This window comes from Pseudopodoces humilis, chromosome 21 (assembly GCF_049639895.1).
Source record: "Pseudopodoces humilis isolate 2021_Gansu_Grassland_sample_001 chromosome 21, ASM4963989v1, whole genome shotgun sequence".
NCBI classification, from domain to species: domain Eukaryota; kingdom Metazoa; phylum Chordata; class Aves; order Passeriformes; family Paridae; genus Pseudopodoces; species Pseudopodoces humilis.
In genome coordinates this window covers 5,989,231-6,002,125 of record NC_142220.1, presented here as the reverse complement: position 1 = coordinate 6,002,125, position 12,895 = coordinate 5,989,231, and the positions used below count along the sequence as shown (strand labels likewise).

At 58.1% G+C, this 12,895-nt stretch overlaps 1 protein-coding gene and 1 long non-coding RNA gene across 3 annotated transcripts; one reads left to right on the top strand and one right to left on the bottom strand.

Moving 5' to 3' along the window:
• Positions 1-702: 702 nt before the first annotated feature.
• Positions 703-4,274, bottom strand: LOC106628366 (uncharacterized). Its single transcript, XR_001331742.2, has 3 exons — positions 4,184-4,274; positions 1,501-1,730; positions 703-831 (listed from the first exon to the last, which is right to left on the bottom strand). It is a non-coding gene; the product is annotated as an uncharacterized LOC106628366 (long non-coding RNA).
• Positions 3,492-12,687, top strand: EPN3 (epsin 3). Of its 2 annotated transcripts, XM_005526727.3 has the most exons (10): positions 3,492-3,740; positions 6,296-6,951; positions 7,294-7,412; positions 8,975-9,058; positions 9,337-9,444; positions 9,537-9,621; positions 9,870-10,181; positions 11,051-11,152; positions 11,540-11,761; positions 11,900-12,686. In XM_005526727.3, exons 2-10 carry the CDS (start codon positions 6,381-6,383, stop codon positions 12,217-12,219), a joined length of 1,923 nt encoding a protein of 640 aa, XP_005526784.2. In that variant the 5' UTR covers positions 3,492-3,740; positions 6,296-6,380; the 3' UTR covers positions 12,220-12,686. The 2 variants fall into 2 exon arrangements, with proteins under 2 accessions (XP_005526784.2, XP_087921565.1); XM_088065439.1 differs by lacking the exon at positions 8,975-9,058 and having other exon boundaries at positions 11,900-12,687.
• The last annotated feature ends 208 nt before the right edge of the window (positions 12,688-12,895 follow it).

Sequence of the window (12,895 nt, the reverse complement as noted above, 5' to 3'; positions counted from 1 at the left end):
GTCTTTTTTCTGACACACTGTGATGTGAGACTCCTGCTAGGTCATCTGTTACTGCTACAGATGATGCTTGCCAAGAAGAGACAAGGCAAGAAGCATCACCACCTCAGAAAACATTAAGACTGGAAAATACTGGTATTTCTGCTAAAGGAGAATTTAAAAGTGCCAGCTACCATGAGGTATGTTCTTTGTGTCTTGATTGTGCTTGGCTAGCAGGTGAGTGAGCAGGGTGTTCTTGTACTCATGAATACTGGTACCAGGAGAGTAGACAAATCCATCCTGGTTTTTATCATGTTTTTGGCACCTTGTCCAGTCTCCCCTTGGGACTTGCTGATGGGATGCTTCTCTGAGGCATTCTGGATCCCAGTAAAAACACTGTCCCAAGGGGTGTTGCCACCCTGCCTGGTTTTGCACTCAAAATTTTCCTTCTTGTGCTGATCTTGCCATCTCTTTCCAATGAGCTCCAGGTACCCATGCCCCATTCTGAGCCAGGTGTTACATGCTTCCTTCCAAGACTAATCACTCTTAAATGAGAGAAATTTGTGCTCTAAAAGTTGTGAGCCGTGGTAAGGCCTCGTGTTAGAGACACCCCTCCAGTCCATCCATCTGCTTGTGTGTCTGGGCTCATCACCATTTTCCTCATGTGTTCATCACTGCTGGAATGGGGCTTTTTGTAGAGGCATCCCAGACCTGAGTTTGGGACATTGGACTTTACTTGGAGCAGGTTCCCGAGGCAGAGTGAGCTCTGTGCGGGGTCTGTCTTGGTCTGATGTCAGTAAGTGTCATCTTCCTGGTAAAAGCAGCTGGACAGCATTCCCCAGAAAGGCTTTGGCCCTGTAGAGCAATGACATCAGTGTAGATCATTAATTGGGGATGGTGATCCCACTGGAGCTCTTAGGCAGCAGATGCCTATCCACGCTGAGCACCACTCAGCCATGAGTTCAGTGGCTCCAGGTGTGTCCCTTGGGCACGTGGCCCTGTCCCCAGGCTGGCACAGGGCTTGGAGCTGCACCTGTAGTGTGAAATGACTGCTTCTGCTGAATTGGTGTCCTCTGCTTCCTCATTTTAACTCCTGTGCTGTCCCTGGGGAGAGTATCTATTCCTCCCCTTGGCTCCCAGCAGCACCATGGTAAAGCACAGCTTGTTTTTTTCACTGGCCAGGTGAGGCTCCTCATCTTTTGAGATGTTTTCTCTTTGTGGGGTGTGGGGAAGCATTTTGGCTTCTATAGCAGCAGGAGCCTCCTCTGGCTTAGCAGGCACAGACCCACAAAGGGAATGTCTCTGCTCAGCATTCCTGGAGTGAGAATTTCAGCAACATTTTGAGAATTGGGAGGAAAAAGGCCTGAAGTTGGGGTGTGTCTCACAGGCTCTGACAATAGCTCCTGCCTCCCTGGAGATGATTATCAGCTTGTGAATCTGCCCAACTCAAACTGCTCAAGCCATCTGTTTCTAGGAGAGTCTGCACAGTTGAGAGGCAGGAATCCTTTCATTTGGTAGCTTTACCTTAAAGGATGGCAAAGCCCATCCATGTCTCCATGGATCCATATCTTCAGTCCAGCCTATTGAAACCAGGCTCCATGTGTTCATCTACCCACAGGAAAATCTGTTAATACAACACTGGGTAGATGAAAGTTTTACATCAGTCACGTACAATGGAAGAATGTCCTGTGCTGGCATCTTTCCTTCCCAGGGAGGAGTCTGGTGGCAGAGGGCAGGTGGGCGGCATAGGAGTTCTGCAAAGGAGAACAAACCTGGGAATAGTCTAATTTCTTGTTATAATTTTTTGTCATAAGTATTGCCAGTGCCTCTTCCAGCCTTGGACAAGAGTGTCCTCAGGGGGCAAGGTACAAGGAGCATGCAAGAAGGGATATGCTGGGCCAGCAACTATGATACTCTGCTGTCTGGCTGCTGCAGCTTTTTGTGAGCCAGCTGCTTTTTTTTTTTGCCTTTTTTTTTTTTTTTTCATCGATTTATGGAAGTAACAGGGCAGGAACTGCAGTGGAATTAGAGCTGGCTTCCACAGAGCAGCTTTAGAAATATATACCTCTTATTTATAGGTCCAGTGTGAGATGTGGGCTCTGTACTTAGCACAGAGATCCTCAGGGCTGTCAGCCCTGCATTCTGCAGGGCCCTGTAAGGCTGAGTCCTTGCAGCCAGGCAAGGAAATGATTCCTTCTCCTCTCCCAAACGTGGGCAATATTTGTATTAGTGTTAATAATTTGTGTTGTGTTTGCTAAACAAGCAAGGTGAGTGACCTTCCTGGCCCTGGGAGTCGCATTCCAAACCCATCACGTGAGTGGGGCCTGAAGATGCCATCACCAGCAGAGAGGATGGGAAGAGGGGGAATTGCAGGAAAATGCTGCAAGCAGAAGGTGACAGTGCATTTCCAGAGGTTTCTTAATGGCAAAGGGGGTCTGGACGAGCAGCCAGCCTCTGCTGAGGGCAAGCAGTGCTTTGCTGGGTCCTATGCCCACAGTGGGGTTTTGGGCCCTCCAGCATAGAAGCCCCACATTTGTACAGCTCCAAAACCAGTATTTTCCCTTCAATAGTAAGGTTCACTTATAAAACAATCTCTGCCTGAAGAAAGGCAAGTTGTCTTTTGACAGAGTTGTCATCTGACACAGTGAAGCAGGAGCATTGGGAATGGAAGAGGAAGGTTGGAGCTTGGGCTGCAGTGAAGAACACTTGCCATTTCCCAAGCTGGGATGTTTTCTGGGCTGACGTGCAGAGGGTTTGGATGCTGGATATGCTCTTTTCCCACACTGCGGCTGGTACTGGGAATAGATGCTTATTCAGCCTGCACAGCCAGAGCCTGTTGGGAATGTCAGGCTGCTGAGATCTGCAAAGCCCCCAGAGGCACATGGCCTCCCCCGAGACCTAGGGCAGGACCCTAGGGCAAAATGGATCTCAGCTCTGCACTTTGTGGCTGGCGGGAGCAGCAGCAGGAAGGCACGATCCCCCTCCCACCCCAGAATGTCTCAGCACCCCTGAGATGCTTTCCATCGTGAAAAATGTCAGTGATATTAAAAAGATTATATATATCCATAATACTTGAAGGGCTGTCAGTGATTAAAATGGAAGGCAGAGGCCGGGAGAGAGGGGGTGGCATTGAAATGATCGAGAGACATGACTTATTTTGTCATGTCATCTGATGCCTCCCTCTCTCCCCCCAGCCAGGCTCCGGGAGCTGTTCAGAGCAGGGGAAGAACCCGCTCCAAATTTAGATCCCAGAAAAAAAAAAAAAAAAAAAAAAAAAGAACCCAAATTGCGAGCGTGGCCTTGGGTAGCAGAGAGGGAGCTGCGTGGTGGGGAGCGTCGACATGCCTCGGAGCTTCTTCCGCGCCCAGGGACGCGGATTTCTGTCTAAAAATAATGGGGGGAGGAGGGGAAAAAAAAAGGGAATACAGGCGCGCAGGCAGCAGCGAGCAGCGCCTGGCTGGCTGCCAGAGAAGGGGCAGTGACTGAGCATTTACAGCATCCCCGCCTCCCGCATGCAGCGGGGCAGGGGCTCGGCGCCGCATCCCCCGCGGCCGGTACCGCACCGCGCTGCTCCGCACCGCACCGGGGGGGCCTGAGCGCCTCTGCCGGTGCCCGGGCAGTCCCGAAGGGGGTAAGCCGGGGCCTGCCGCCGGGACCTGCCCAGCCAGCCCGGCACCTCGCGGCGCGCAGCAGGAGCGGGCGGCTGCGCCCGCCTCCAGCCCGCGCTCATCGGCACTGGCGGCACTGGCGGCAGCGGCGCGCAGGTAACCGGGGCTGCGCGCCCCCGGCACCGGGCTGCGCTGGGGGGGAGAGGGAGGAGGGGGGAGGTTCTGGGCGCCGGGGCATCGCGGGCTGCGGGGGATGCCGGGCCCCGGCGGGCAGCGTGATGCCGTGCCGCCTCCCGGGCCGGGCTCGGGCCCCCGCGGCGGCTGCGGGAGCCCACGGCACGGCGGGGAGCGCTGCGGGGGCCGTTCCCTGCCGCTCCCCCCATGGCGGTCGCTGCTCCTCTCAGCCCTGCACCTGATTAAGGATGGAGCTGTAATCCCTCTCCCCTCGCCGGATACTTTACCCCCTCCTGACTTGCAGCCCCCCCATCCCTGCCGCTCCCCCTCCAGGCCGCTCCTCCTCGCCCCCCGCCGCCCCCGCAGCCCCCGCGCCGGCCCGCAGGCGATGGGGACCCAGCCCCGCAGCCGTGTCCTTCTCCCACCTGGCCACGTCTTGGTCAAGGTCACTGCAGTAATTCCATATGAGCTGCTGGGTGCTGCCGCCTTATCTCCCACACGGCTTCTGTTTCACTCCCTTTATATTCCAGGGAGGGGGGGGGCATGATATTGTGTTTGATAAACCCACAGCTCTTAACCCCGCTGGCAGCTCCCAGCCCTGATTACGTTCCTCTCATCCCTGCCCTAGCCCATGCTTCCCATCTCTTTCCATTCAACTTCCCAGGCCATCTCATGGCGGGCAAAGTCCAGCTGGGGTCAGGTTTCTGGCCAGGATGAGCAATGCCGGGAGCCTGTCATTGGACCTGGGGTTTGTCCAGCTAGGAAACCTGTTGGAGGCAGAAGGAACTATCCTGCCTCCTCCTTACACTGCCGGTGTGCTTGCTGGTGCTTTCCAGGCTGGTCGCACCTTTGGAAAACGTGACTTTATGTCCACCTGGGTGTTGGTGGAAAGCAGATCGTGGAGCCAAGTCCTGGAGGACTTTGCTGTGTTGCTGCCCTTGTCCTGGAGGCGTTTCTGTGCCAGGCAGGCTGTGGCCTGGCCGTCTGCACCATGGGCTCTCCTGGAGGGATCCAAAGGCCATGCTGACGGGCTGCATTGTGAAAGGGAATCGGTACAGGGAAGCATCTGGAGAGAAACTTCGTTCACCCGTGAGCACGGCGGTGCCAGGCTCCTCTCTGACTCATGGGAGGTGTTGCTGGTGGAGCTGTGGGGCTCCTGGCCCACTGCTGCTGGCCCACAGGAGCAGGAGGTGCTGGACTGGTCACACAGGTTGTGTGGGAGCGTGGTGGGTCCTGTGCAGGGCCTGTGGGCACATCAGCACTGCCCTGGCCCAGCTCTGGTGGGATGGAGCAGTATCCTGAGCCGGGAGAGGGCTGGATATGGTGCAGCAGCTGCAGTCCAGGGAGCTACCAGCACCCGAGATGGGTGATGGGATGCACACTGATAATCACTGTCTGCAGACTGCTGTGTGGGGGAGATATTCCTCTGCTCGCTTGTGTTATCTTGGATGGGGGAAAAATTGCCAGTGAGTTTTGTCACAGCTGCAGTGAGGGCTCTGGGAGCAGCTCAGTTCCCCAGTCCTGTGGTGCAGCCCTGCCGAGGGCAAGGCACCTCCAGGCAGCTTCTGCCTCTCCCTCAGCTTGGCCTTCTGAGAAAATGAGGGTGAGCAGTGTCTTCTCACCATGCAGGGACAACATGAGGATTTAGGACCAGCATGGAGCAGGGCACAGGGTTGTGATGCCGTGTGAAGACAGGTCCAGGCTGCCCCACATCACTGCATCTGTATCAGTGCGGTGCATCCCAAGGACAGGCATTGCCCGTGGGGAGGTACCAGGGCAGCTCCTGACCATGCCTGCCCTTGCAGCCCCTGTGTCTGAGCCCAGAGGAGGCTCAGATAGCTTGGGGTTTTGGTGAGAGGGGCATTGCATTATCTGTCCTGCTGGCTGACCTGGTGCTGGCTGTTAGCACCCTGAATTTGCCAGCCTCTTGCAGGAGCAAAATTACCAAATTTGCTGGGAAAATCTGCCTGAGCAGCTGCCAGCACTAGTGAGTCGCGATAGGCTCTGACTCATGGCGAGGTTTTGGGTTTGCATGATGCAGCCTTGACAGCACTGAGAGCCTAGGGCTGACGGGAGAAGCTGTGTGCAGCTGCAGGTAGGGCATCTGGAGGTACAGGGGAGCTGCTGTACCTCCTGTCCTCCTCCCTGCAGGGGAGGGCTGGGAGGCTCTGAAATCAGCTTCGCCAAGACAGTGGAGGTGAGGCAGACAGGACCTGGAGGAGTAAGCTGCCATTTTCAGAGGTTACTTTTAGAAGCAGAAGTGCAGGGTAGAATCTCCAAATGTTGCTGAATCCAGAGTCAAAACCTGTGGTGGCTCTGCAATGCTGGGTATCACTTGCCATGAGATTTCTTTTCCCCTTGAGTGTCCTATGTGTCTGAGCTGGTGAGCTGTGGCAGCCTGGCAGGGTGCACCTGATGCCCCTATGATGGTCACATCCACCTTGAGGGGTGCCCCTGGTGCCAACCAAGGGCTCTGGGGATGGGTCTTGGTGGTTGGGGTGATGCTGAGATCTCTGTGTCACTGTTCCCTGCTGCAGGCGCTGGTGAGGCTGTGGCTGTGCTCACTCATCCCTTCTCCACCATTCCTGCCTGCCAGCAGCAGGTCTCCGGCACCACACAGCCATGACGACCTCGGCACTGCGCCGGCAGGTGAAGAACATCGTGCACAACTACTCAGAGGCAGAGATCAAGGTGCGGGAAGCCACCTCCAATGATCCCTGGGGACCTCCCAGCTCCCTCATGTCCGAGATCGCTGACCTCACCTTCAACACGGTGGCTTTTGCCGAGGTCATGGGCATGATCTGGCGGCGGCTGAACGACAGTGGCAAGAACTGGCGTCACGTCTACAAAGCCCTCACCCTCCTGGACTACCTCATCAAAACCGGCTCCGAGAAGGTGACCCACCAGTGCCGGGAGAACCTCTACACCATCCAGACGCTGAAGGACTTCCAGTATGTGGACCGTGACGGCAAGGACCAGGGCATCAACATCCGGGAGAAGGTGAAGCAGGTGATGGCGCTGCTGAAGGATGAGGAGCGGCTGAAGCAGGAACGGGCACACGCGCTGCAGACCAAGGAGCGCATGGCCCTGGAGGGCATGGGCAGCGGCAGCCACCAGGTCACCTACGGCCGCCGGGCGTCACCCTATGGTGAAGATTACAGCCGGACACGGGGCTCACCCTCCTCATTTAACTGTGAGTGTTACTGACGGCTCGCTCAGGGGAGGCAGCTGTTGCATTTGGTTTGCACCTGCTTGGTGCCCGTCATTCTTCTGCAGCTTTTGGGATGGTGGTGCTGAAGCCCATCCTGCACCACAGGGCAGAGGTTTGCCAGTGGTAGACCCCAGCAGCAGTGGCAGCTGATGGTGCCTCCAGCCTTAAACTCATGGCTTGTTTGATGTAGGGAGCTCTAAAGTGTGGCTACATCTCCTGGGGAGGCTGGGCATTGCGACAGAGGCCTGGAAACTGCTGATGTGCTCCCCCAAAATACCTCAGTACTGATGCCACTCACTTTCCTTTTCCTCTTTTATCTCCCAGCATCATCCTCATCCCCACGGTTTGCCTCTGACCTGGAGCAAGCGCGGCCCCAGACGACAGGAGAGGAGGAACTGCAGCTGCAGCTGGCACTGGCCATGAGTCGGGAGGAGGCAGAGAAGGTAGAGTGACCCTGCCTGTCCTGGGGCGTCTCCCTGTACCTAGCCTTACCTGTGAACACAGTGGATCAGTTCCCTGGGAAGAGGCAGGATTTTGGGGGCTGCCTGAGGCTGGTGCATGTACCTGCAGCTGCACCAGGCTGCTCGCATTGTGGGCAATGGAGGCATGGGCTGCCCCTGCTCCCTGTTCTCATATTAGAGAGGACAGCATCAAGCTGGGATCTGTCCAGCCTCCCAGACCCCAGGGTGAACTTGGGGGGTCTTCTGCATTTACCCCAACCCCTATCCCCCAACCTGGCTGCCCTCTTCTGCCAAGGACTTTTTGTCTAAGCTCTCCCATTTCTCTCACCTACCCACAGAGGTTTTAGGAGGCAAAGCCTTGTCCAGCAGGTTGTGTGGACACAGGGCCAGCAGCATCCCTGTGGCTGGGGGCTCACTGCACACAGGTGCTCCGTCCCACTGTCTGGTCCTTTCAAACTGGGCTAGAAGGAGCACTGGGAGACAGCCCCAGGAGGAATCAAGGAAGTGAGCTGTTGTGCCCAGTGTGATGCCACCTCAGGCTGTGCCCTCGCCTATCTGCTGTCCCCTCTTCCACCAAGGATGGATTATTGGCTCACTGGAAACCAGCTGGCATGGTGTGCATGAGCCTGTGGGTACAGCCGGAATGCCAAGTCACAGGGACATGGGGACCAAGGAGCTGCATGGCTGGACTGATGGGCATCCCCTGGAGCTGGCACTCAGCACCATGAACTCAGTCCTGCCAGGGCAGGGGATGTGCTCTGGAGATGGTCCTTGTTGCTGCCAGTCTTTCCTGCCTGATGGAGGCTCTTTTGGAGGCAGAGCAGAGCGTATATCCCTATTTTTGTCCTGAAATTGGAGTATTTATAGCCTCCTCCCGCTGCTCCAATGAGCACTGTAGAAACACTCTGGAAAGTGTTGCCTGTTTGTTGGAGTCCATCTGGGCTGCACATGGATGTGCACACATGTATGGGTGTCGACACGTGCACACCCCCACCAGGGTACCCATTCCCAGTCCCTGTGAGTCTCCTCCACACTGCTGGAAAAGTGCCATGGGGTGGTGATCAGGGCCACCATGTTGGTTCAGAGACAGCCTCTCCCCAGAGTCTACTCAGGTCTAGGTGTGGGGCTGGCAGGAATCCCAAACTGAGATTGGTCAGTGTCACAAACCCTCTTCCCCAGCAGGCTGCCAGGGATGCCTTACTCATTCCCTCTCCTTCACTGACTGCATCAGAGTCCCCAAAAACCTCTCAGGGGAGATGCTGACTGCCTAATTTAGAGTCATCCCAGCCTTAAATCCAGCAGCAGGTGGTAGGATTGAGGAAGGAGCTGGGCAGGGGCTGCAGGGAAGCTGAGCAGGAGCTGGTTAGAAAGCACAGGGACACTGGGCTGGGGGGGCTGCAGGCAAGGCCAGCTGGATGGGCACAGGTGCTGTGCAGGCAGGAAAGGGGCTGCAGGAATGGCAGTGGCAAGATGAGGGACAGCCTCCAAGAAGTCCTGCGAGCTGAGGGCAAGCTGAAATGTCACCCAATTTCCTCTGTTGCCAGAAGCCACTTCCTCCACTTTCCAGTACAGACGAAGAAAGACAATTGCAGCTCGCGCTCGCGCTGAGCAAAGAGGAGCACAAGAAGGTACCTGTGTCCTGCAGTCCTGGCACTCTGCTCTCCTTGCACTTGGTCTTCTCTCTGTGGCACCAGAGCCCGAAACATCACTTGCTCCGGTGCCCGCTTTGCTTTCGCTGCTCCGGGCTGTCTGCTGAGTGCTCTCCTGGGGGGCTTGGCCCTGGAGGAGCTGTCTGCTCAGATGCTGGGACTTTTTGGGTGGCAGCTCCTGTGCTGGGTGTGTCTCCTGGAGAAGGTGCTGGCTGCAGGGTTGCTGAGCTCACAGGCCCCATCCCTTGTCCCCACAGGAAGTGAGGACTTGGCAAGGGGAGAACTCCCTGCAGCAGCGACCGGTGGAGGAGACTGCCCCCGGCAGGGACGAAGAGCAAGAAGAAGATAAGATGAAGAAAAGCCAGGTACAGCACTGGAGGCTGGGTGGCCACACAGGGGTGATCCTGCAGGTCTGCCCCAGGCTCCTCTCACCTCTTTATTCCCTTTCTGTCTGCAGTCCTCTATTCTGGAGCTGGCAGATATATTTGGGCCAGCGCCAGCCCCCTCCAGCCACACATCTGCTGACCCATGGGATATGCCAGGTGAGGAAAACTTGCAGGCTGCCAAAATTTGGGACAGTGGCTGAAGGTTGTCCCTTGCCTCTGTTCCTCCCCAGTCCCCAGGAGCTCAACAGTGAGGACCTCTGCCTTCTTCTCCCTCTGCTGCCTACTCTGTTACACACCCAGGTGGTACTGCTGGAAGCCATGGTCCCCTGGCCACATCCCCACCACTCAGCATTCCTCTGTGCTCTGCATTGTTCCCCTCTCCCACCGTTTCCCTTTTTTTCCAGATATGAAACCCAAAGTGGAGCTGGTGGCTTCTGCCTGGACCGGTACAGCAGATCCCTGGGTGCCAGTCCCAGACCCTGGTGGGGAGCCCCTCTCCCAGGCGAGCACCTCATCCCAGCAGACCTCTGCTGGACCCTGGGACTTTCCCCACAGCACCACTGCAGCTTCTGACCCCTGGGGGAAGGCACCCATGTCTTCTGGCTTCCCTCCTGCAGACCCCTGGGGAACAGCATCCCCCCCAGCCCCCCAGGGCTCCAGTTCTACTCCAGCTCCTGACCCTTGGGCTGCTGTGCCCGAACAGCCTCCAACCCCTGGTAAGAGGCTCAGTGGACCTTTTGGCTTTGCTGAGGATTGAGGACAGCCTTGACCATCACTACCCTCCTGCAAGTGGGCATCTCCGGGTTCTCCCCTCTTCCTCCTTCAACCAGCTCCCCAAACACCCCCTCTCCACCCTCCTGACCCTCAGCAGGACTTCTGCTCACCCCTCAGCATCCTGAAGACTTAAAGGAACTTTTAGGCTTTATCTTTGTACAGAATAGGCTGCTTTAATTAACAAGGCAGTTAATAGAACCATCCCGTGGGAGCAGATGGCAGCCCCACACCCCTCCAGCAGCAAGATGATGCTGTGTCCCATTAGTGATACCTATTTGTTCAACCCAAATGACCCCTGTACAGCCTGCCAGGACCAGACAGGACTGTTGCTGGTCACAGCTGCCACGTTGTGGATGGTGAAACCGTTGTAGAACCAGCCTGTGTTTCAAAGCTCAGCATCACTCTCAGTTCCTCCTTGGTGTTTCCTCCAGCCTCATGCAGGTCCTGCATGTGTTGCCCCCAGTTTTGGTCCCTGGTGAGGGTTGCAGAACCTGGGGCGGGGGGGGGTGTGCTGGTTGCTAAAGCATTCCTGCAGACCTGTCCTTGCTGGGGCTGGGAAAGGGACCTGCTTGGTATGGGGTAATATGGCTGTGAGCAGTAGGGGTGTCTTGGTCTGCAATGATCCCATGATTTAGTTCATCTAAGCCTTCCCTGAGTGCACATTCCTGACCCCCAACCCCATGCCCTACACTGCACCCCCTCTTCTCTTTCTCCTTGCAGGCAGCAACCCCTGCCTCTCTCCTGCCCTTCCATCTCCTGCCTCCCACCTCCCTGCTTGCTCCCCTCCTTGAGTGTCCCCTCTTCCTCCCAGCTCCAGGGGGGAACGCTTTTGACCCATTTGCAAAGCCGCCTGAGCCGTCGGAGCAGGAGCCCTCACAGCCATCCTCCTTGGCCAAGTCCAGCAGCCCTGTGGGTAAGAGCTGGGAGTGGGCAGGTGGGGATGGTGACCTGTCCCTGCATGTGGCAGGGAGGAAGTTCTAGGGCTGGTCAGGGTGTATGTAGCTGCTTTCTGGCATGGCCAGAACTTGTTTCTGCGGGCACATGCTGTGGTGTCAGTCTGACCCACAGCTGAGGGAGCAGCCCAAGTCTCTTGTATGTACCTGTGTCCCCAACTCTGCTGTCTCCTGTGATGGCTTGGGGGATACTTGGGCAGACCATGCCACAGGCTCAGCCCCACTGTGTCACACTGTGACCTGGGGTGAGGTGTGTTGTCAGCCACCCTGGTGGCAAGGAAGGATGCTGTCACCCTTGGTGTCTCCCAGCTGGCTCACGTGTCTCATCTCCACTCCCTCCATCCCAGAGCCTGACCCCTTTGGCGACCTGTTCCCCAGCACCAGGCAGGACAGTGCAAAGAGCTTTGACCTTGCCAACCTGGCTGACTCCCTGCCTGAATCTGGCAAGGAGCGGAAGGACTGTAAAACCCCCGAGGCCTTCCTTGGCCCTGCTGCCTCCTCCCTGGTCAACCTGGACTCCCTGGTCGCACCCACTCCAGCCTCCAAGACTCGCAACCCCTTTCTCTCGGGTAGGTGCTGCAGGACTGCTGGCCGAGGGCTTCCCTGGGCTGGGCAAGTGGTGGGCAGGGAGAGAGAGGAGGAGGAGGAGGAGGAGGAGAAGGGCTGGGGTGGCCTGGCAGTCCTGACACATCCCATCTTCTTGCTAGGTCTGAGCACACCGTCCCCCACCAACCCCTTCAGCCTCTCCGAGCAGCCCAAGCCGACCCTGAACCAGATGCGGACCAGCTCTCCAGTGCCTGGCCTGCCCGCCGGCCACCCCGCCAATTCCATGACCTACAGCGCATCCCTGCCGCTGCCCCTCAGCAGTGTCCCCGCTGCCACCGCCGCCCTCCCCGCCTCCGCCAGTGCCTTTCCGCAGGCTGGCACCTTCCCCGAACTCCCCAGCACTTTGCCGCAGCCTTTACTGCCGCTGAGCGGCCCCCCGGCCCCGCCGTCCGCGCCCGGGGGGCTCAACCCCTTCCTCTGAAGCCTCTGGACATGTGGACTTTCACCCCTTCCCCAGCTGTTACAATCGCCCCGATCTTTCCGTCCACCAAGACTTTTGGGGGTTTGCTAAGCGGCACGGGAGGGTGCCCCCAGCCAGCCCCGTCCCCGTGCCCACTGTGGGGGGCAGCCAGCATGAGCCCCCCTGCTTTAATGGGCAGCAGGGGACCCCTTCCCCTGCGAGGGCCAGTGTGGGGGGCCACGGTGGGGCTGGCTGGGGGGCAGCCAGCATGAGCCCCGGTGCTTGACGGGCAGGAGGGAACCCCCCTTCCCCTGTGAGGGGCCGTGGCGGAGGCCTCACGAAGGGCTGTGGTGAGGGGGCTCCGCTCAGCGGGCCGGGCGGGCGCAGGGGGCCCGGTTGCCGGATGGACGCCCGGCGCGGTGGGGCTTTGCCCCAGGGGGGGCAGCGCGGGGCCGGGGATGGAAGCCGCGGGTCCTCCCACCCCGCGGAGTTCGCCCTCCTTTGGCTGCTCCCCCTCACCCCGGCCCGCCGCCCCCCGCCCGCTGCTGGGCGCCGCTCCAGGGGCGGGGCCGGCGGTGCTGGGGCGCTGCGGCGGCTGCGGGTGCCCGTGCGACAATAAACTGCGCTGAGCGGCCCGGTGTGCGCCTGTCCGTGCCCCGAACAGGGATAAATGCGCTGAGCGACCACGCTGTGGGGC

Coding starts and splice junctions, on each gene's coding strand:
- EPN3 (XM_005526727.3), top strand. CDS start 6,381: ATGACGACCTCGGCACTGCGCCGGCAGGTGAAGAACATCGTGCACAAC. Junction 6,952..7,293: donor CTCACCCTCCTCATTTAACT/GTGAGTGTTACT, acceptor TTTATCTCCCAG/CATCATCCTCATCCCCACGG. Junction 10,182..11,050: donor CGAACAGCCTCCAACCCCTG/GTAAGAGGCTCA, acceptor TCTTCCTCCCAG/CTCCAGGGGGGAACGCTTTT.